Below are 24,768 nucleotides of genomic sequence, written 5' to 3'. Positions count from 1 at the left end.
ATTAGACATCTTGGGTTTGTTCTATAGATTTGTATGGCAGCTTAGTGCCTCTGGGAAGAGGCAATGATTCCTGGGTTCAGGGGAAGCCTTATGTCCTCCAGTAAGAAAAATAGATTTTGCATGTTAAGTTGTGCCTCTGTTATGTATGTCACGTCTCCTGATTTACCATGGGTTGAGACTACTTTCCAATGACTGTCTCTGTTTTATAATTATTTTGCTTTTTGGAAAGATTTGGGATTTGTGTGTGGCATATAAAGTTTCCTTAAGACTCTTAACTGCCTACCTAGATAATAAATGTTGCAGTCTGTGGTTGCTGTAGACCATCTAAAGACAACTATATCTATTGTGGGACAGTTAATGTGGGACTAGTAAAATGTGGGCTAGACAAAACTACGGTTAGGTGGATCTGTAATTGGCTAAGCGAACGAACCCAAAGGGTGCTCACCAATGCGTCGTCTTCATCATGGAAAGAAGTGACAAGTGGAGTGCCGCAGGGCTCAGTCCTGGGCCCGGTTCTGTTCAACATCTTTATTAACGACTTAGACGAAGGGTTAGAAGGCACGATCATCAAGTTTGCAGACGACACAAAACTGGGAGGGATAGCTAACACTCCAGAAGACAGGAGCAGAATTCAAAACGATCTTGACAGACTAGAGAGATGGGCCAAAACTAACAAAATGAAGTTCAACAGGGACAAATGCAAGATACTTCACTTCGGCAGAAAAAATGGAAATCAAAGATACAGAATGGGGGACGCCTGGCTTGACAGCAGTGTGTGCGAAAAAGACCTTGGAGTCCTCGTGGACAACAAGTTAAACATGAGCCAACAATGTGATGCGGCTGCTAAAAAAGCCAATGGGATTCTGGCCTGCATCAATAGGGGAATAGCGTCTAGATCCAGGGAAGTTATGCTCCCCCTCTATTCTGCCTTGGTCAGACCACACCTGGAATACTGTGTCCAATTTTGGGCACCACAGTTGAAGGGAGATGTTGACAAGCTGGAAAGCGTCCAGAGGAGGGCGACTAAAATGATTAAGGGTCTGGAGAACAAGCCCTATGAGGAGCGGCTTAAAGAGCTGGGCATGTTTAGCCTGCAGAAGAGAAGGCTGAGAGGAGATATGATAGCCATGTACAAATATGTGAAGGGAAGTCATAGGGAAGAGGGAGCAAGCTTGTTTTCTGCTGCCCTGCAGACTAGGACACGGAACAATGGCTTCAAACTACAGGAAAGGAGATTCCACCTGAACATCAGGAAGAACTTCCTCACTGTGAGAGCTGTTCGACAGTGGAACTCTCTCCCCGGGGCCGTGGTGGAGGCTCCTTCCTTGGAGGCTTTTAAGCAGAGGCTGGATGGCCATCTGTCGGGGGTGCTTTGAATGCGATTTCCTGCTTCTTGGCAGGGGGTTGGACTGGATGGCCCATGTGGTCTCTTCCAACTCTACTATTCTATGATTCTATGATTCTATGATTCTAATAAAATTAATAAAGTAGGTGTGTTCCTGGGCCCTCTAACTGACAATTTTGCACTACAAGCAGAAATAATGTACAAAAATAACAGAAGGTTCTTACTCTACAAAAGAGAAGAGTAGTTCAATATGTTTCAGTAAACGTTTTATTTTAAACCAACTATGTAGTTTTAGAGCCAGCATGGTATAGTGATTTGAGCATTGGATTAATTCTTAGGATACTAAGGTTTGAGTTCCTGCTCAGCCATGGAAACCCACTAGATGACCATGGGTGAGTTACATACTCTTGGCCCCAGAAACTCTGTGACGGAATCACCTTAAGCTCATCATAAGGCAGAAACGATTTGAAGGCACATAACAACATATACATATGTGAAATGAAAAAAAAAACACAAGCCTATTAAATTTTGTGTAAGTAAAGAAAATCTTGTTGAATCTTCTAAAGAAGCATTGAAAACTTCTTCCATAAAGCACCCAGGAATCACTTGTTCTTTACCTGCTTCCACTTTTCTTATTATTTCCTTTGGTGGCCAAATATATAGATTTATGCTTTTATTTATTTAGTTTTGTATGTTTGGAATAGTTGATGAAGTAAACTGATTTGCTGTCACCATTACTCTCTTTTGCTGCACAAATGTATTCAATAATGGATTCAAACCGAATATGATGATGGTGATGATATATGGCATCTATTCTTATATTTTTAAAACAAGAAGCTATGGTAGTGCATTAGCCTATGTGGCTGTTTAGACAACACTTGCAAATATAATTATAATAATAGTGATGGTATTACTTAGAGGGTAAGCATTGGTATAAGAATAAGCATTGTACAAATATGTAAGCCTCATGATCACTAAGCTGTTGGAGCATATGGAGAGTGTAAATAAGTGGGCAGCATTCAGGGGTTAAAGTGGTTTATGGGATTATCACCACTTTCCTTTAACAGAATGTGCCCTGTGTGTTTTGTTTAAAAGCAGTATTGTGCTTTGAAAAGGCTTAGTCACATCTGAATGTGCTTGCAAATTATGTATGGCAAGAAAATTATATTTGAGGGTTTTAAAGGTAAAGGATAACTTTCTCTCATAGAACTTATGACATTTTGCCACATAAAGGTGGCAAAGCTGGAAATGCAACAAAATTTTGTTCATGGGTGTTCCAATAAGAAAGGCATGCCCTTTCCTAGCATATTCCATTTCATCTCCCTTCTACCTGCTTTCCCACTTCTCTCTGACTCATTTGATCAGTGCTGAACTTCCCAGGTCTCTTTAGGTAGTTTTGGTTGTGGGATACTTCCTTCCTATGCCTCAGTGTGTACATCCAGATTTCCTCTGGTTCCTTTTCTCAGGATAGCACCCTTTCTTCAGCTGCAAGTAAAGTATGTATCCCATACCCTTCATGGAATAAGACTTTCTATTGATATGAATCACTTCCAGCAGTAGTATACCAGAGAATTATGGAGGACCTGGAAAATACCAAGAGAGAACACCTCTATAGCATTTTAGGTCCTCAAGTGCAAATCCAACATCCTGCAGAAACATACCATAGAATTACACTGGAGGACCTAGGATGGGTCCCCAAACTAAGGTCCACGAGCAGAATCCAGCCCACCAAGGTCTTTTTGAGGCCTCTGCTATTACTGCAATGTGCACATGCCACATAGCTGACACACACATGACAGCAAGTGTGTGTGTGTGTGTGTGTGTGTGGCGACGTTGAGGGTGAGTGAGTATGAGTGGTGGCAGGATGTGTGTGGTGGTGGGTGTGCAGTGAGGGCGAGTGAATGTGAGCGGCAGTGGTGGCAAGTGCGTGTGTATGGCAGCGGGTGTGTGGCATGGCCAATGCACGCATGCACCCGTGATGAACACATGATGCACACACCCACACACAATTAAAGTTTGCCCCCCAACAGTCTCAGGGACTGTGAACTTTTAAGGTTTTGGGACCCCTGACCTTGAAAAATGTTCATAGAGACTAGCCCTCTAGTATTTCTAGATCATCTACTATGACTCTGTGGTCAACCCCTGGTGGAAACATAACATAGGTTCATGCTGGAGGACCTAGAAAATGCCTAGAGATAGCAGTTTTTAGCTGTGGGCAAGTGAAACCATTATGTTCCTAGAGATACAGGAGTTGTATTGTATTTCCAGTTGTCTGCCCATTCAAGGTGTAATGTCTAGCTACAGCTCCTTAATATTTGTTATCACTGGGCTATAATTCCTTGCAACAGTAACAGCAGTCTCTTCCCTCTCCATCTATTGACTTTGGCATCAGGGCAGTTGGACCTGCAGTTCATCATCTGTTTTTTGTACTAGGCCATTCTACTTTTAAGAATGATAATAATATTAAAAACTACACTTTATTTATATTCTGCTCTGTCTCCCCAAGGGGACTCAGAGTGGATTTCAACATACACCAATGGGAAGACATTCAAATCCATACAAATATACAGAACAATGGTAAAGGCTGCCCCCTTAATCTCTGGTTTTCTGGAGGCGGTGCTCAACTCTGGCCATGGGGAGGTTCTCTTGTTCCATTTCCAAGCAGAGGAGCCTGTTGTCCGTAGACACCTCCTGGTCATGTTGCCGGCATGGCTGCATGAGCACCTTTAGTACCTATTGATCTACTCACATTTGCATGCTTTCAAACTGCTAGGTTGGCAGGAGCTCAGGCTAACAGTGGGAGCTCACCCCAACCCATGGCTTCAAACTGCCAACCTTTAGGTCAGCAGATTCAACAGTTCAATGGTTTAACGCATCGCACCACTGCAAATAGATCCCATCAGATGAATATAGGCAATGCTCACAATGGTGAGATCCAGGATTGATGATCACTGGCCTTATTTGAATACTTACAAGATAGTTGAAAAATGGTAGCAAGCAATGAATGGAAGGTAATGACTTTATGAAGTGTGAGCAGCTCCCCGTCAGTGGTGAATTCTGGAAACACCTTGAGAGCTTCATTAATGTATAACAGAGTCATAGAAAATGTCATATATCACTTTCTTGATGTTGTTCTCACCTTCACAGAAAACATGATGAGTGCTGAATTTTACTTGTAGCTTTCTGAACTGGTGCTGAAAAAAAGTGCCTTACCATTCATGTATTAAATAACATTTAAAAAACTGAAGTTATTAATAGAATGCTCCTGCTCATGATTAAGTGAAGGAGAATCAATGCCAGTCAACATTGTTTTCAACAACAATCCACAGCATCAACAACTGTCAACGTCTTTAGCATAAAAGAGTTGTGATTGGTGACTTATATATCAGTGGGGTGATGAATCCACTTCAGTAAGCCTAAAAGAGCAGTCCATAGTAATGAACCTATTCCAAAATAGGTTCAGCACTTTGGTTATTGGGCTTCAAAGTCCTGCCTAAAACCTGAGGTGGGCCTGCTAGTCCACTGACATGAAATGGATCTGATAATGGGTGTGGTCCTGTGGAAATGAACTTTTCTCATTTCAGAACTTATTTTGAATTTAAATAAAAACACATATATTCTCCCTCCCCTCCCATGGTAGCTTCTTACTTTTTTGTTGCTATGAAATATGACTGTTTATATATTGGATTATGGTAAAGTGCAGCATTTTGGTTTTGACATTTGAAAAGTAGGATAGCATAGGGACTGTAACTGAGTTATAAACCCAGGAGGTTCTCCATTCAAATCTTGATCACTCAATGGGCTTTGTAGGGAGCCAACAAAAACTGCTTTCCTCCTTTCTCAGCTGCAGAACTTTCCTGCCCTTCCTACATTCAGTATTAGGAGAATAATTAAGGAAAAGGTAAAGGTTTCCCCTGCCGTTAAGTCCAGTCATGTCTGACTCTGGGGGTTGGTGCTCATCTCCATTTCTAAGCCAAAGAGCCAGCATTGTCCATAGACACCTCAAAGGTCATGTGGCTGGCATGACTTCATGGAGCGCTGTAACCTTTCCACCAGAGCGGTACCTATTGATCTACTCACATTGGCATGTTTTCGAACTGCTAGGTTGGCAGGAGCTGGAGCTAACAGCGGCTGCTCATGCCGCTCCCGGGGTTTGAACCTGGGACCTTTCGGTCTGCAAGTTCAGCAGCTTAGCACTTCAATGCACTTCGCCACCGGGGCTCCTAGGAGAATAATTATGATACCTTAAAAAGTTCTTATGAGGATTACTGGTAATAGATATGAAATGTTTTAAGCACCCAAAATGTTTTGTAGTATTATTACTATGATACAAATATGTAACATATAATTTAAAATACCATATATATTAATGTATAAGTTGACGTCATGTATACATTTTATAAGTTAAGGTACAGAACACACATTGATCCATTAATAAGTTTATGCAGGTTTTTGGGTTGATTTTTTGACTAAAATTTCTAGACTTGAGTTATACGTTATGTTTCTACTCTGTAGAACAGTTTGGATAAAGGCGTAGTATGTAAAAGAGTAAAGCAACCGCTTTAGTCAAAAGGTTTTTGTGTATCCATGACTACGTGGCCTTGTATTGCACAGTAATGTGCCACCTTTTGGTCTGCACATCTTTTATTTATGAACTCCTGAGACAATGATAACAGAAGAAATGAAATCTATTGAATTCTGTCTCTTATGGCAAACTCCTGTGAACAAGGTTCTGGGATACACAGCACATAATGATAATAGCTATTTGAACACACTTATTTTCATTAGTATAGAAAAGAATGATATGAAATATACTAGAGCTAACCTTGACAACAAAATGCTGTATATTAAAGCAAAAGTCCATTCTTCAAATAGAGTATTACATTTCCTTCTACAATATCAAAGAAATCTTTAACTGGAAACTCTTACTGTAACACATCCTGGTTGTGCTGTGACTATAGATATGGGAAGGAGCGGAAGTACTTGCACTGCCCTATCCTAGACATTGAAAACATTCATAGCACTTATATCTCTATTATTACATTCTTGTTGTGCACTTTCAATTTGTATCTGAATAATGGTGAATCTAAGGTGACTCTATCACTGTTTTTTGTGGGCTAAGAGTGCTGACTTGCCCAAGGTCCCTCATTGGATTTCTATAGCCAAGTGGAGATATATATATTAGGGCTGTGTGATCTATAAAAAGGGTTTCATAGAATCATAGAGACCTCATAGGCCATCCAGTCAAACCCCCTGCCAAAAAGCAGGAAAATCACATTCTAGCTTGTCAACATCTCCCTTAAATTGCGGTGCCCAGAATTCCAGGTGTGGTCTGACCAAGGCAGAATAGAGGGGTAGCATGACTTCCCTGGATCTAGACGCTATACTCCTATTTATGCAGGCCAAAATCCCATTAAGCATTTTTTCTGCCACCACATCACATTGTAGGCTCATGTTTAACTTGTTGTCCATGACAACTCCAAGTTCCTTGTCAAGACAGGTGTCCCCCATTCTGTATGTTTGCATTTCATTTTTTTCTGCCTAAGTGGATTATCTAAGTGGATTAAATACAAATTTATCCCTGTTGAACTTTATTTTGTTACTTTTGGCCCATCTCTCTAATTTGTTAAGATCATTTTGTAGTCTGCTCCTGTTTTCTGGAGTATTAGCTGTCCCTCCCAATTCAGTGTCATCTGCAAACTTGATGATCACGCCTTTTAGTCCTTCATCTAAGTCATTAATAAAGATGTTGAACAGAATCGGGCCCAGGATGAAACCCTGTGGCACTTTACTCATCACTTCTTTTCAGGATGAAGAGGAAGCATTGGTGAGCATCCTTTGGGTTCATTTGCTTAACCATTTACAGATCCGCCTAACTGTAGTTTTGCCTAGCCCACATTTGACTAGTTTGTTTGCTAGAAGGTCATGGGGGACCTTGTCGAAGGCCTTACTGAAATCCAGATACGCTACATCCACAGCATTCCCTGCATCTACCCAGCTTGCAATTCTATCAAAAAAGAGATCAGATTAATCTGTCATGACTTGTTTTTGATAAATCCATGTTGATGATTAGCAATGACTGCATTCATTTCTAAGTGTTTGCAGACTTAATGATTTTTTTCCAGAATCTTGCTCACCATGAGGCTGACTGGATGGTAATTGTTTGGGTTGTCCTTTTTTCCCTTCTTGAAGGTAGGTACCACATTCGCCCTCCTCTAATCTGCTGGGACTTCTCCCATTCTCCAAGAACTCTTAAAGATGATTGCCAGTGGTTCCAAAATAACTTCCGCTAGTTCCTTCAATGCTCTTGGATGTAGTTGATCTGGCCCTGGGGATTTGAATTCATTTTGAGTAGCCAGGTATTTCTGGACAACTTGTTTCCCAATTTGGGGTTGGATTTCCCCATATCCTTCATCAGCTCCCTGTTGCTGAGGTTGAGGATGATTTTCTTTTTGTGAGAAGACTGAGGCAACTAAGCCATTAAGTAGTTCTGCCTTTTCTATATCTGCTGCAGTTTGCGATCTGCATTCTGGACTTAAGGAGAGCTGACTTCCAAAAAATGAAGGAAATATTGAGTGGCATTTTTTGGATAAAGAAGTTAAGCAGGGATGGGAGTTTTTCAAGAGTGAAATACTCAAGGCGCAATTGCAAACAGAGCCATCAAAGAGAAAAAATAACTGGGCTCAAAAAAGACACGCACAAGAAGTGGAAAGGGGGAAAGAAGAATTCAATGAATAACCAACTTTTGTAAGAAAAAGGTTCACAAGGCTAAAGTGCAAAATGAGCTCAGGCTTTCCAGGGTCATTAAAAACAATAAAAATGTCAGTAGAAAAAGGAAGAACAAGGAGGCGATAGGGCCTTTGCGAGGAGAAGATGGGGTAATGCAAAACTCATTATAAAATTAGACGGCAGTGGTGTTTCATTTCTAAAGTGTTTCTAAAGTATAATTAGTAAAAATTTTGTTACTTTTTCGTTATAGAGTAGAGTCTCACTTATCCAAGATAAACGGGCCGGCAGAACCTTGCATAAGCGAAAATGTTGGATAATAAGGAGGGATTAAGAAAAAAGCCTATTAAACATAAAATTACATTATGATTTTAAAAATTAAGCACCAAAAATCATGTTTTATAATAATATAATAATAAAACTTTATTTATACCCCGCCACCATCTCCCCAACGGGGACTCGGGGCGGCTTACATGGGGCCATGCCCAGACACCATACAATATAACAAAATAAAACAACATATCATAACACAATATAACAGTGCAAAAATAATCATATACATTACAGCACAAATCAGAGAAAACAGTAAAAAACAGGGCGGGCCACATGAACACTTAATTAAAAACTCGGGAGAGAGAGACATAGGAATAGGGGGAAACAGGGAAATAAAATGGTGGAGCAGTCTAAAGGATAAAAACCAAGGGGAATGGCCAGAGCAATATATTACATTTACTCCCCAAAGGCACATCGGAAAAGCCATGTTTTTAGATCTTTCTTAAAGGCTAACAAGGTGGGGGCATGCCTAATCTCAGTGGGCAATGAATTCCACAGTCGGGGGGCCACAGCAGAAAAAGCCCTCTCCCTCGTTCCCACAAGACGGGCCTGGGACAGAGGCAGTGGCGAAAGAAGGGCCTCCCCGGATGAGCGGAGGGAACGAGCAGGTTTATGGTAGGAGATACGGTCCCTAAGGTAGGTGGGTCCCAAACCGTTTAGGGCTTTATAGATGATGGTCTGCACCTTGAATTGGGACCGGAAAGTGAACGGCAGCCAGTGGAGCTCTTTAAACAGGGGAGTAGATCGTTCCCTGTAGCTCGCCCCTGTTATTAATCTGGCTGCCGAGCGCTGGACCAATTGTAATTTCCGGGCCGTCTTCAAGGGAAGCCCCACGTAGAGCGCATTACAGTAGTCCAGTCTAGAGGTAACTAAGGCATGCACCACCGTGGTCAAGTCAGACTTCACGAGGTATGGTCGCAGTTGGCGCACAAGTTTGAGTTGTGCGAAAGCCCTCCCGGCCACCGCCGACACCTGAGCCTCAAGCGTCAACGCTGAATCCAGGAGGACCCCCAAACTGCGGACCTGTGATTTCAGGGGGAGTGCAACCCCGTCCAGCACAGGTTGCCACCCAATACCCCGATCAGACGGGCGACTGACCAGGAGGGCCTCTGTCTTGTCAGGATTGATCCTCAGCTTGTTCCTCCTCATCCAGTCCGCCACAGCGGCCAGGCACTGGTTCAGAATCCGAGGGGCTTCCTTGGAGTTAGATGGAAATGAGTAGTGGATTTGCGTGTCATCTGCGTAGAGATGGCAACACCCTCCAAAACTCCGGATGACCTCTCCCAACGGTTTCATGTAGATGTTAAATAGCATGGGGGATAAAATAGACCCTTGCGGGACCCCACAGGTCAATGGCCAGGGGTCCGAGCAGGTGTCCCCCAGCTTCACCATCTGGGAACGACCCTCCAGGAAGGACCGGAGCCACTGCAGAACAGTGCCACCGAGCCCCATCCCGGCGAGCCTCCCCAGAAGGATACCATGGTCGATGGTATCGAAAGCCGCTGAGATGTCCAAGAGAACCAGCAGGGTCACACTCCCCCTGTCCAGCTCCCTGCGGAGGTCATCCACCAAGGCGACCAGAGCCGTCTCGGTACTGTACCCAGGCCTGAAGCCAGACTGCGAGCAGTCCAGAAAATCAGTGTCATCGAGAAATTCCTGGAGCTGCGTGGCAACCACCCGCTCCAGAACCTTGCCCAAAAACGGGAGGTTGGAGATTGGTCTGTAGTTGTTACAAATAGATGGGTCAAGCGAAGGCTTTTTTAGTAGTGGTTTTACTACCGCCTGCTTAAAGTAGGATGGCACCGACCCCTGAACCAAAGAAGCATTTATTATGGTCACAAACCAATCCAACAACCCATCTTTGGCCAGCTTGACCAGCCAAGAGGGACAAGGATCCAGAGCGCAGGTGGTCGCCCTCACAGACCCAAGAATCCCCTCCACGTCATCAGGAAGAACAAGCCGGAAAGAATCCCATAAGATCGAACAGACAGGTACCTCGGTTACCTCCGCTGAGACCACAATTGAGCTGGAGTCTAGCTCAAGGCGTATCTGAGCAACTTTGCCTGCAAAGTGGTGCGCGAAATCGCTGCACCCAGTTGCCAAGTCATCGGGAAGCCCCTGGACCTCAGAAGGCCGCAGGAGCTCCCCCACAACTCGGAACAACTCCGATGGCCTGTTGGCTGCAGACGCTATGCGGGCAGTCGTGAAAACTTTCCTGGCTGCTCGCAGAGCCACGGAGTAAGCCTTAATAGCGGCTTTAGCCCGTGCTTGGTCGGACACGTCCCGAGATTTCCTCCAGATGCACTCTAGTCCCCTCCTCCTACGCTTCATCACAGCCAACTCCTCGGTAAACCAAGGAGTCGACGCGACTCTACGCAGTGAGAGGGGACGTTCGGGAGCGATCGTGTCCAATGCCCTTGATAGCTCACTATTATAGCGATCAACCAGGACATCGCCAGGATCGCCAGTCTCCAGGACAGGAAGATCCCCAAGAGACCTCAGAAGTCCATCCGGATCCATCAGTCTCCTGGGGCGGACCATCTTAATGGGTCCACCACCCCTGCGGAGGTTAGAAGGCACGGCGATACTTAAACAGATCAGATGATGGTCAGACCATGACAATGGAAGAATGTTTTGCTCTTCCACTCTGACTGTCCCACCGTCCACAACAAAAACAAGGTCCAAGGTGTGTCCTGCCTGATGTGTGGGTTTTACAATAAATTGACAGAAAAAGCAGTTCAATAGACATTAATGTTATGTAGTTATTACTGTATTTACAAATTTAGCACCAAAACATTGCAACATTTACTACAAAAACATTGACTACTAAAAGGCAGACTGCCTTGGATAATAACATTGGATAGGTGAAGCTTGGATAAGTGAGACTCTACTGTAGTAATTGCACAAGTGGGAAAAGTTCAGGGGCCTCTTTCTCTCTCATTTTTACAGCTATTGGGGTGACACTTGATGTAATGGTAGAACATATTTACCACTGTTAGCTCATCAAGTTTAACGTATCCACAGACTTTTGGGGAATTTTCAAAGTTTTTATGAACAATTTAAAAAAACCCTACAAGAGCTATCTCCTTGAATTTTCTATACAGTGATTCAAGATAACAGGGGATCATTCCACCCAACTTTTAGAAATATTCATACATCAACTGATTTTGGGGATTTTTTAAAAAAAAGTTTTGACAAATGCGTTTTTTTTAAAGCCACAACAGCTATCTCATTGAATGTCTCTCATATTTATGAACAGAACTTCATAGGGATTTCTTCTCAGCTCAGCAAAGAGATTTACTTACTAGAAGCATCAGTCCTCCTTTTTGCAGATTCAACAATTTATTGGAACTCTGGCTGGCTGCTGCTGTGGAGGGACAAATCTCTCCCATATCCTGATTGGGGCTTTCTGATGCAAGCAGAATTCTGGAAAATGTAGTTTAGGGCAGAGCCTTTTGAATTCTCTGGCATAGGGCTCCTTGCCTTCCCAAGCTACATTCCCCAGAATTCTGTGCTTTCTCAGTCTCTTTCCCAGCGAAGTCTGTTTTCTCCCTGCTGCTCCCCTCTTCAAATGGCGAGAGGCCATTCATTTAAAGAGGAATAGCAGCCTTTTTGGCTTGGCTTTGCTTGCTTATGCTGAAAATAGAACTGACTTTGGGGGGCTTCTGAGGTTTACAAAATTTAAACAAAAAAAGTATTGGGTGAGTTCTAGGTCTTGAGCAATAGACAAGACATGGAGTAGAGTCAGGCGAAGGAATCAAATCTAGGGTTGTTATTATAATGCTGATTGAAGAACACAACTTGGTTCTTGATACTGAATTCAAGACTTCCAGATATGTTTTGATGATCCTTGAGCCCTCATGTATGCTTTGTTTTCAAACCTTATTCAACGCTTTGCAACACTTTCCCAACAGCAGAGGAGGCATACAACTTAGGATATACCTCCAGATTGGAGATTTTCTATTTTAAGAAGTCACAGTTTTCAGTCACTTTAGTGGAGCCTGAGAGACATAATCTGAAAAAACAGGACTTATAGTAGGTCAGTCAACTTCTGAATTTTATTAGGGCAAGCTTTTCTCACTTGGAGCTGTCCAGTGTGCTGTAACTTTAAACTGCTTTGCTGTCTATGAGCGGGGCTTCTTCAGGTTTGTGTGTTTGCCTTTAAGTTGCCTGTTGACTCCATTGATTTCATAGGGTTTTCTTAAGCAAGGAATATTCAGAGATGTTTTTGCCAGTTCCTTCCTTAGAACTTTAGCACCTATTTTTTATTGCCAGCCTTTCATCTAAGTTCTGACCCAGCTTAGCTTCCAAGATCAAATGGTATCTGGCACCTTTTGGGAACTTAGGTAGTCCTTTAACTATAAAATTAGGGAAAGGATGCAGTTAGATAATGTGCAGTTAAGAAAATAGGAAGGAAAATAGACACATTTGGTTTATTTATTAGCAATGTAAATGTCAAGAGCAGTGTGAATACAAATTAGAGTTCAGTCTTGAAACTAACTGCAGAAACCATATTAAGACACCATTGCATGCATAATAGTGGTATAACATTGAGTGATTTTAAATGTCATCTGAGTTGTGCTTATCATGGTGAAAACAACAGAAATCCAAATGTGGAGATCCCCAATTTTTCCAACACAAATTTGATTATTTAGGAAGAATGGATTTTATGATGGTGTTTCTGTCACTGAGCTGAGATTTACACTGATGTTCAAGTCATTAGATTGCCCTTTAGTTAAATGAACAGAGGCAATTCATATATGAATTCTATAAGAGCTACTGACTCATTGGAGAAACTCACTGATGCTGGGGTGTGAGTAAAGAACAAGGTATTCTTTTTGTTTATTTTAGATATTTTTAAGTGTGGGTGTCTGGTAGACATTTTTTTGCAATTGGAGTATCTGGTTTTTTTTAATCAACTATTCTACTTGTACTCCACTATATCCATGAGCTCAGACACCAGATGGGATTTGGCATGCCACTTCTGCAGGGTAGTCTACCAAATTAACAAGCATATCCATAGATTGATCTCCCATCATTCTCCATGCCTCTTGTTTTCATTAGACAAACCTTTCTTTACCAGCTTTTAAAATACTATTCTTTGATACCTTTGACCAGTGAACAAATTTGCTTTTTAGTTTAAAAAACAATTTAGAACTATTCTGTCTTCACAGGATCCTCGGGCATTATGTACAACTTTCTCTTTTATCTGACAACCAAGTCGACAAAACCTGTCTTGTTCAGTTGATTTTTCATGCTGCTTTGAGCTAATGATGGTTGCATCTTGTCTTTGTGCATGTCTGTACTTCAAATTCTCCAGCAGAGTTGTAGTGCCTTGCCAAACTAGGATTCCCTATGATGCTAAGTTTTATTATTGTGTAATATGAAGGAGATATTGGCTGAACAAAATAGGCTTTAAAAGGGGGGCTAAAGCTAGTCTTAAAGGTTAGTTCGGAGGTTGTTGCTAATGTTAGTGCTGAAGCAATATCAAGGCTGTGGTGCAGGATTAGCATGGACAAGAGTAATGAGCGCATGAGGCTTTAGCTCGAAGACCACATCTACAACAGTGTAATTTATGGAAGCACTTTTTCATGCTCAAGAATAACTAATTTGGACACAATTTAATTTGAATGTTGTTATATGGGACACTCATAGAAACTGACATCTGTAACACATGGACATTCATAAGATCAAGAATATACCTTTGTTCTCATGCTTGCATATAATGTAGAATATTTCGACATTCAAACACTATGTAGGTTGAAGAAAGCCAACTTTATAAAGCAGGAAAGGGAACCTTTCAGTCCTTTAGTTGTTGATACATTGCAGATCTCATTGGATGTACTCTATAGGGCTGCTGGGAGTTGCACTCCAAGTACATGATTCCCCCTACTACAGGCACAGATTGTACAACCTAAACTGATTATTTGCTGAGACCAATCAGAATAGCCCTGGGAGTAGATATTTAAACATTCCTCGCACCTCTAATTTTTATCCTCATTTGTATTAATCCTCTTTTCTTTAAACCTTTAATCTCTTCTTTACCAGTATCTGATCTGCCATATTTTAATCTCATTATGATTCTTCTTTCTTTTCTTTTCTTTTCTTTTCTTTATTCTAAGGCTAAAATGTAATGCTTATTAGTTTTGGGGAAAATTCATTTTGATATAAATTAGTCAGGATGTGAACCTCAGAGGTTAAACACAGCTGATAATATTCTTCCATGCATAAAGTGCTGTGGAAATATGGTACATTTATTTCACTAAAGTCCTATTAAAAGAGATTTATTCTGCTCTTGCATTTTGATCAGAGCACTTTGAGAGTAGTGGTGGGTGACAAATCTATCACGCATTAGGACATTGATGATAACTTAAACAGTTGTGTATAGTTTTGTATCTTAGTGGACTGAACTCATCAACTCTGGTATAAATACCATAAATAAACATGCATATTATCTTTGGTTCTCAATATGCTTGATCTTCCATACTACTATAATCTCAGAGAACACTGAGACCATTTGCCTTCTTCCCATTTCTCTTCCCTTGATCCTTTATTTAATACATATATCCTGTGGGAAATTTTGCTATGTTTGAGTACATTCCCCCAGAGAGTAACATATCAATCTGGCTTCCATATTTCTATTTCTATTTATCTTTATTTTTAAAAAGTGGGTATAAAATCTTAATGCAGAAAGTTGCAGGTTTATTGGTCTATATCATCTAAAGGTAGTGAATAAACAAAGCCAATGCCTGTGTAGACCCTTGCCTCTGACTTTGAGGTCAGTAGCATACAGAGTCAGTTTTCATGTTGGTGTTACTTTCCTCCAAATAAACAGCACATTACACATATCAGACCAGCAGCCACTGGTGGTTTCAGTGTCAGAGGTGCAGTGAAATCACTTCCATGGTTTAGTCTCCATTCAAAGGAGCTCTCAAATGTTTTGAATCTACTTTGAGAATTCACTGCTTCTCTATCATGGAAGCCCAGTGTTCTTGTGGGATAGGGACATTGGACATGAGGCTAGTGGGCATGGACGCAGTTTTGTCTTCTGCAGGGATGACTTTATTAAAGATTGTGCCATGAGTTTTCATCACATAAAACATTCAGTTGTGGTCCTAGCAGTAAAGCCAGATAACTATGTCTCCCAAAATTACCAGCTAGCCTACTGCCAATTTTACAATAGCCAGCACACTATATCTGAAGTAAACAATGGTACAATAACGTAGCCAAGGTATTCAAATTCTGCTAGCCTTATTTACTCTATTGCCACTACTTTTTGTTGTATGGAGAGTGATGGAAGAAGAGAGTCTCATGGAAGCCCCCCATGCCATTGCATACCTGATTTTGCAGAGATATTAGTTCTCCTTAGTAGCTTATCGCCCTTCATAGGAAGAGAATTCTAGAAATGATGACAGAGGGGACAGAGCCAGTTTGTGGCTCTCCAATATTGTTGAATTACAGCTTCCATTTTCCTTTAGAGCAGAATGGCTGGGGCTCATGAAATCCAAAGTTTGGTAGAGACACAGATTTCTCAGCCTTTCATTAGAAGGGGGAGGATGGCCACCACTTAGCACACTCAGAAAAACTATATCTTTACTTCAAATGTTACACATTGAATGCAAAGGTCGTCCACAGTCAACGAGGATGAAAAACACATTAAACTGAGTGCACTTCGACACAGCCATATAGCCCAGAATATTAAGGCAAATAATCCACAATGGGGCCCCCGGTGGTGCAGCGTATTAAAGTGCTGAGCTGCTGAACTTGCAGACCGAAAGGTCGCAGGTTCAAATCTGGGGAGTGGAGGGAGCACCTGCTGTTACCCCCAGCTTCTGCCAACCTAGCAGTTCAAAAACATGCAAATATGAGTAGATCAATAGGTATTGCTCCGGCGGGAAGGTAATAGCGCTCCATGCAGTCATGTCGGCCACATAACCTTGGAGGTGTCTACAGACAACGCCAGCTCTTTGGCTTAGAAATGGAGATAGCACCAACCCCCAGAGTCGGATATGACTGGACTTCATGTCAGGGGAAAACCTTTACCTTTACTTAATCCACAATATCTGCTTTGAACTGGGTTATTTGAATCTACACTACCATATAATCCAGTTCAATGTGGATTTTATACAGCTGTGTGGAAGGGATATGAGTGTGTATATAAGTCTCCCTGCAGTTAGGAATTCTTAGCAGATTATGACTTATGTGTCAATGGTGTGGTAAATCAGTTCCAGATTTGAATACCAAATTTAAAGAGAATATCCAGTGGCTAAACCTATTGGGACAAATAGGCTTCAGGACTTTTGACAGCTTGCTTACATTTCAAATAGCAATAAATAACTAAATAAATACATAATAGCTTTATTTGTATCTCACCACCATCTCCCAGAAAGGACTCTGGGTGGCTAACAAGCATGTGGTAGTGCCATGAAATAAACAAATACAGTAAAAGCACTGTAAAATGCATAACACAAAATGCAATAAAACAAACAATTGTAAATAATACAAATGTCAATGTCATAACATAAAACAGATATATTTAAATAGCATAAAAGTCTCTATTAATATGCTCAATAAAATGCAGCATAGTTGCAGATAAAATGGTTGTATCAATTTCAGTCACGTTAAGTGCTTTGATTCAAACAAGTGCTCGGTACTCAGGTATAAAATAATGTTAACCCTGCTTAAAAAGCCAAGTTTTCAAGTTTTTTTTGAAAATATTAGAGTGTGGGGGCTGGCTTAATATCTGTGGAGAGGACATTCCAAAGCCGAGGGGCCACCACCGAGAAGGCCATCTCCCTCGTCCCTACCAACTGTGCTTCAGATGGACCAAGAGGTGGGCCTCCCCATTAGATCTAAGAGTCCGCACTGGTTCAAGGGGGAGATGTGGCCACGAAGATAGGAAGGACCTGAACAGTGTAGGACTTTGTAGATAATGACCTGCACTTTGAATTGGGACTGAAACGTGTCAGTAGCCAGTAGAGCTGCTTTAATAGGGGTGTGGTATGCCCCTAAGCAGCCCCACTTAGTAATATGGTTGCCAACCTATGCATTAATTGCAGTTTCTGAGACATCTTCAAAGGCAGCCCTACGTAGAGTGCATTACAGTAATCCATTCTGGATATAACTAAGACGTGGACCACCATGGCCAAGTACAGTCACTTCTGGCACACAAATTTTAACTTTTAAAAGAGATTTTAAAAGAGATTCCACTTAAACATTAAGAGAAGTTTCTTTAGTGTAATAGCTATTGAGCATGGGAATATACTACCTCATGGCATGGTGGGCTCTCCTTTGAAAGCCTTTAAACTGAAGCTGGTTGGGCATCTTTTAGGAATGCTTTCAATCATGCGTTCTTTCATGGCAGGGGACTGGACTAGGTGGCACTTATAGATTCTTACAACTATGGTTCTATGTTTAGGAGAAAAAAATGTGTTTTATGCTGTTTTGTGTGCTTAGTTGCTAGAAACTTTTCTTCAGCTGATGTATGCAAAAGTATGTGGCTTAATAACTGGATTTTGGAGCATGGCAGCAATATCCTAATTTGAGTGCTTGATTAATTTTCTTTGTGTGAGCAATAATGTGATAATGACATTTAAGAAACTTTAATAAAACACCTCCAGGAAACAATGGCAATCAAGGAATTCCAACTTAATTAAGTCCTGTATCTTTTCTATGAGATACTCTTATATAAATGCTTTATCTTAGTCATGTTTTGAATTGCTTAAATGCTAATTTTTCTTATGATGTGTGTAGCTCTCCATATTTAAGTCAGTGTATGAAACAAATTATTTTGTATTAGCCATATGTGACTATAAATTTAATGAGAAAAATGGGAAGAAATTTATTAAAATAATGGTTTGATATTAACATAAACAAGAAGATATTTTCATCTTATTTAATATGCAAATAGGTTTAACTTGTCTGATACCTGTAGGGGGAAGGGTAAGATTTACAGTACAGTTGGCTCTCCACATTCTCTGGGGTTAGGGGCCTAGGACTCCCTCAAAAGTGCCAAATGTCAAATAATAATGCTATTTTTTAGCCTTATCTAGGTTTCCCAGCATGATTTTATGGTGAACTTATAGCACACATTCACATTGAAAAACCTAGAGATCCGTAGGGAAATCATTTTAATCAAATTTGTGAATAATCAAATTCACAAAAGTCAAACCCACAAATGTGAGCCAACTGGTTGGACATCACTTCAACACTGTGCTATATCAATTGAAACAGCTTGTTTTTCTCCGCAGCTATGACAACATTTTATGAATGTTTATGATTTACATTGTAATTATGTATGTGTGTGGCTGTAATTCTCTGGTTTTTATCGTTCAGATTTATGTATTATCTATATGCAGCACTGTATTTTGTTGTCTATCTCGAGTCCCTTTGGGGAGATGGTGGTGGGGTAGAAATAAAATGTATTATTATTATTATTATTATTATTATTATTATTATTATTATTATTACTATTAACTGTAGAACCAGCATACAATTTGCTCAGATAAATTGTATGCCACTCAGAACTGTAAAGATCAGAAGAAGGCTAGAGGATGTAGCTTTTTCTGTATCTAAAAGAACAATGTTGGTTGAGATGAGAATTATATGGTCCAAGGCAATGCATCCACCCCCCAAAAGATTAGAAGCTGTTAGCTCCAGCTTCTGCCAACCTAGCAGTTTGAAAACATGCCAATATGAGTAGATCAATAGGTACCGCTCCAGCGGGAAGCTAACGGCAATCCATGCAGTCATGCTGGCCACATGACCTTGGAGGTGTCTACGGACAACGCCGGCTCTTCGGCTTAGAAATGGAGATGAACACCAACCCCCAGAGTCAGACATGACTGGACTTAATGTCAGGGGAAACCTTTACCTATATATATATATATATATATATACACACACACACACACACACACACGCACACGCACACACACACATATGTGTGAGAGATCAGTGTCTAGATGACACAGTTCTCTAAAACAAAAGCTGTCATTCTGTTGGTTAGTCCAGCTAGAGTAGGTTCATTCAGTGAATTGTTGAATGGTAAATCAACACATTAGTAGAGGCCATTGATTCAGTGGGTCTATTCTAGTCAAGAGACCACGGTGTTTCCCTAAAACCTAATTTTAGTTAAAAATCTGCATTTAAAACATGGGAAGTAGCCTTCTACTCATTTTGTTTTTATTTTGAAGAGCTTGTGTCACTTTATGTAACTTTTTCCACTTTCAGAAAGCAACCAAATGTCTAGAAAAGAAACCAAGTCAGATCTGCTAGTCTTTCTGATTTTTTAAGAGTATTCGTTCTATGTTCATGCAAGTGGTTACAACAATGCGTAAAACATAACAAAGGATAATGTGGATTTCAGACTAGAGAAAAATGTCTTAGGGCCCTTGCAGGGTACAAGCAAAGATAACTCTTGCTTTAAAACTTCCCTCAAAATCACTCCGGGCCCTTCCACACAGCCCTATATCCCAGAATTTCAAGGCAGAAAATCCCACAATATCTGCTTTGAACTGGGTTATCTGAGTCCACACTCAGATAATGTGGGATTTTATGCCTTAATATTCTGGGATATAGGGCTGTGTGGAAGGGCCCGGAGTGATTTTGAGGGAAGTTTTAAAGCAAGAGTTATCTTTGGTTATACCCTGCATCCCAGCTGATCCATTTTTTCCTTTACTTTACAATGTGGGCAACCTGATTCAATGTGAATTTGAAGTCTTCTGCTGGTTTTTTTCTAGATATAAGAGAGAAGGGTATGTCCCCGAATCTGTTTCCAGAGTATTTCATATAATGTTTTCTGTCTTGCCCACTCCCATTCACTTTATCTGTTTCCTTGTTCTTCTTCCATACTTGTATTCTTATGAATGAACTGTAGTTTGGTTGGACACTGAGAAACACCTGGCAGAGAAATCTGGTGTTATCAAGTTGACTAGAACTTGATAGAGGATTTCATTAAACTATAAATCCTGGGATTATGCAGGAGGGAACTGTGGCAGTTAAAGTGATTTCAAATTATGATAGCTGTGCTGAGTACATGCACTTGTGTGTGGGAATTATGGCACTAGACACCTTCCTTTCATCCCCCAAATTAATAGATCACCTCCCAAATAATGTTTACCTTCAACTAATGCTTTGTTGTCCATATCTCAGCATAAAACACATATTCTGGCACTTATTCATATTGTTTTTATTTTGAAGGGCTTGTGTCACTTTATGTAACTTTTTCCACTTTGACAAAACAAAGTGCTTTTTTGCAATTGGGTTTCTGTCATTTTCAAGACAATTTTTGTGGAATGTTTGAATGCTGGATATGGAAACCTGCTGGGTGACCTTGGGCAAGTCACACTCTTCCAGCCTCACAGAAAGATAGTGACAAACCTCTTCAGAACAAATCTTGCCAAGATAATCCTGTGATAGTTCACCTTCAGGTCACCATTGGTTGGGAATGAATTGAATGCACACAGCAACAACAGTTTTTTAACTCCTTTTTTTCCTCCCTCCACACTCATTATCCTCTGCTTTTCTTTCTTTTGACATGGTTTTTGCTGCAGTTTAATGTTCCGCTTGAACACTTAGAAAGAAACCCCTTTACTTGAACCTTTGTTGAGCTGATGTCCTAAACAACAGCAAGAAATCTGCTGCTGTCTCCTTAAGGCCCCAGACTTCACATTTGGTGTGACATTTTTCTTGTTGTTAAATAAACTCTGACCATGAGCAGCTGTCAAGCAGATACACACCACAGGCTAGCATTCAATAAAACACCAGACAAGCATTTTGGTGCCCAGAGGGCTCTTGTTTTCCCTTCTCCTACTATTTCCCTTCCTTTCTTGACACATTTAAGAAACTAAAATGCAGTAAAGCTTGGTATATCCTTGATTAGACATTTACTTTTTTTCTGGGGAGGAGAATGTTTTTTACCCTGGTGATTTCAAGTGCTGTGTATTTTATTTAATTTCCTCTAAATGCATCTCAGCATACATTGGTATCAGATAAAATATAAATTGTATTTTGAATGCGATACAGTAATTGTCTAGAGGCAACTCACAAAGAATTCATTTTCAGTAATTCAGAATTACTACGAGATGGGGAAACTGACCCCCAGCTTTTTTGCAATTGCAAAGTTATCCTTGAGTTCACCAAAATATGCCAGACCTCCCCCCCCCCCAATTATAATATTTGGGAATCACTCATACAATTCCTGAAAAGATAATTTAGAGTTTTGTTATATTAATGCAATACTGTAAGCTAAAAGCAAATATAATGTCTAGGATATATTTTTGGCCAATTTTTGATTAAAATAGCACAAATGTGCCCGGGAGTGGGGGGAGGGAAATTTCAAATTTAACTATCACAGCCACTGCCCATCCTTGCATTAAATTGTAGGAATCGGAACATAACCTGTAAATACCCTTTAAACTATATTAAAATACTTTTATTTGTGTTCTTTTTGATATTATAACTATGGGCTCTCCATCTTTACATACCTTATGCTAGATATAATAAACTGGTGTATTTTGTTATAATGCTACATGGAAATAGCCATTACCTTTTATGTTTTTAAAAAGTGCTAGGCAAACTTATAGAAGCTGAGTCTCCATATGTCTATGAATCATGGCTCATCCCCACTCTCAAAATCTATTTAAGGATCCATACTTACTACACAATTGTAGCACTATATTGTCCCTTTAACTGTCATGGCTGCATCCTATGGAATATGATTAGATCATAGAATCAGAGAGTTGGAAGAAACCTCGTGGCCATCCAGTCCAACCTCTTGCAAAGAAGCAGGAAAATTGCATTCAATTGCTGAACACTTTGCTGAGAATTCTAAATGTCTCTACCCTAAATTAGCAAATTTCAGAATTCCATAGGATGGAACCATGACAGTGTGAGTGGAATAATAGTGTTATTACTTCATAATTTGAATGCGTCTCTAAAGACCATGAGGATAAGGTAGGCTAGGCTGCCTGTTCGACTATTTTTGGAAGAACCATCAACTGTGTAAGACAATTGATAGAATAGATAATTTTCTTGTTGGCCTAAATCCATTCATTACTCTCCAACAGAGTAGACGTGTTTAAATAATAGTAATTTGCTACATCAAAGGTTATGCAAGCTTTGTTGATTCAATGTATCTACTGTATTTGGGGCAGACATATGCCTTTGTTTTTAATTTTTTTGTTTTAATTCAAATTAGAAACTAAAAAAAATACTTCTGAAAAGTGTGAAAGGTGAATGTGTCGCATGAATTTTGTCTTGATAAAACAAAAAAGATTAATTTTTAAATTCAAGAATACACCTATATTAATGTTGGAAATACAAGAAGAAAAATGGAGTTTCAGCACTCTAAAGCCAACCGATGACACTACTTTATGAAAGGAGGGTTGCCACTTGAAGAAAACATTATGCATGTAAGCAAAGCATATTTCACAGCACCCCTTTGGGAATGCATCACTTGCTTTTAAATAATGGTTGATGCTTCCACAAAAGGTCAAATGGATTACAATCAGCTGTCCATAGCCACAGATTCAACTATCCATAGTTTGAAATTATTCCCCTCCTGAAAAAAAATATATCCAAAAACCAAATCTTGATTTTGCCATTTTATATAAGGGAGGGATATCATTTTACGACATCGTTGTATATAATGGTTGAGAGTCTATGGATTTTGGTATCCATTCAGGAATTTTGGAAATAAACCCCGGCGAATACCAAAGGTATATTTCTCAGAATTCTGTGGAAGCGTTAGGGGGAACTTTGATATTTCAAATTCCTTGTATATTTTTGTTTCTTTTCTAAGATCTGAGTAATTTAAGGCAACTTCTTTTAACCAAGTTTTATCTGAATTACACAGAAGAGTTTTATGAGTGTGAAAGAGTACAGGAGAATGAGATGGGAAAGTGGGACTAGAGCAAATGCACAGCAATATCAAAGGAACTTCAGCATCAATCTTATACATGGAAGATAACCTGTCAGCCAGTATTTGTGCTTCTGATCATCATAGCTACTTGCCATTGATCTGATGGGACATCTCTTTTTTCCTTTCCCCTCCTTTCTTTCATTTCTGTAGGATAAAGCGGTGGGTGGATAAGATGCAAGAAGACCTAGTGAGGCTGGTGAGAACAGCGAGTGGGGTGGATGAACTTGCTAAAGTAAGTGCTAATTCTCTGGGCTTTGATGGAGCAAATGATGCAATTCTTTGTAGATGAAGGTTTTCTGTTGAACATCTTCTAAACAGCGTTCTTCCATACTTGCAAATTCCTGTGCTTCTCTAACACAGGGCCTGCCTGTGACTAGATAGATATCTTGTAGAGTTCACAATAATAAGCTAATGGGAGACAAGGCCTGCATTATCATATTACATATTATCGTATTACATATCCCACTTAGAGAGAGATGAGAATAGGTATATTCTGAGAAATACCTTAATGGTACCACTTTCTTTTCAAGAAGGTTAGATTGACTTCCTTGTTATAGGAATTGTATACACTGTACTGGTCAATTTTAGTGATCAATATAAGACCTTAGTTAAGTTACTTTTGTTTCCCAATTCCTTCAAACAGCATGGCTAGCAACATTTCCAAACTCTGTTTAATGTTACCTCTCAGTATTAATGTATGTATTTTATCTGTGTTGTTTTGGTCTCTCTCTTTCTGTTTAGTGCTTGTACCTTATTGTTTTTATGGTTTCAGTGTAAATCAGCTTAAGCATTCACTAAGTGGAAAGGCAATTCAGAAATATTTTAAACAGATCATAGGCAAGAAATCAGCTTTTACATTGCTATAAAAACACATTTTGTGCATGTGGTAGGGATGATAGCTGGTAGCTGCATAGATTTGGGTAACATATAGTTTAAGTTTGACAAGTGATCAGAGGGATTCGTTCATTAAAGTCTAAATTGATCCACCATGTTAAGAAGTACTGGGACTCTGATAAGAGGGAAATTCGTGACATTCATGCCTTTCTTTCCTGAAAGCATCTGATTATCTACTCTTGGAAGTAGAATTCTGGATTTATATCAGAACCGGGTAGCTTCTAAGTAGGTTCTATATGCCACCAAAAACCACTCAAAATCATACATAACTCTGTATGTTAATTTATTATTTATTATTTTTATTTGTGTCCTCCTTTATCTTTTCAAAAGAGAGACACAAAGTGGTTGACAATAAAACCTATCTATCTATCTATCTATCTATCTATCTATCTATCTATATATACACACACACAAATATTAAAACAGAATTAAACATTAACAATATTAAAATAAACAGTTAAAACCCTTCAATCAATTAAAAACCTATCGATTTAGCTAAAACCATAGCACCCTCCAACTTGATTTTACAGGCTTCCTTCTTTAAAAA

At 40.0% G+C, this 24,768-nt stretch overlaps 1 protein-coding gene across 5 annotated transcripts in view; it reads left to right on the top strand.

The window, feature by feature from the left end:
* The window catches only part of cacna2d1 (calcium voltage-gated channel auxiliary subunit alpha2delta 1), a 574,720-nt gene that overhangs the window by 96,667 nt on the left and 453,285 nt on the right, over window positions 1-24,768 (top strand). For all 5 annotated transcript variants that reach the window (XM_008111505.3, XM_008111506.3, XM_062981743.1 and 2 more), the window contains one exon: window positions 23,478-23,559. In XM_008111505.3, coding sequence (XP_008109712.1) covers window positions 23,478-23,559 — 82 coding nt within the window. The remainder of the gene's footprint in view (window positions 1-23,477; window positions 23,560-24,768) is intronic.

This window comes from Anolis carolinensis, chromosome 5 (genome assembly GCF_035594765.1).
Source record: "Anolis carolinensis isolate JA03-04 chromosome 5, rAnoCar3.1.pri, whole genome shotgun sequence".
Taxonomy (NCBI): Eukaryota; Metazoa; Chordata; class Lepidosauria; order Squamata; family Dactyloidae; genus Anolis; species Anolis carolinensis.
Note: the sequence above shows the minus strand (reverse complement) of the source record. Positions and strands in the feature narration are given on the sequence as shown.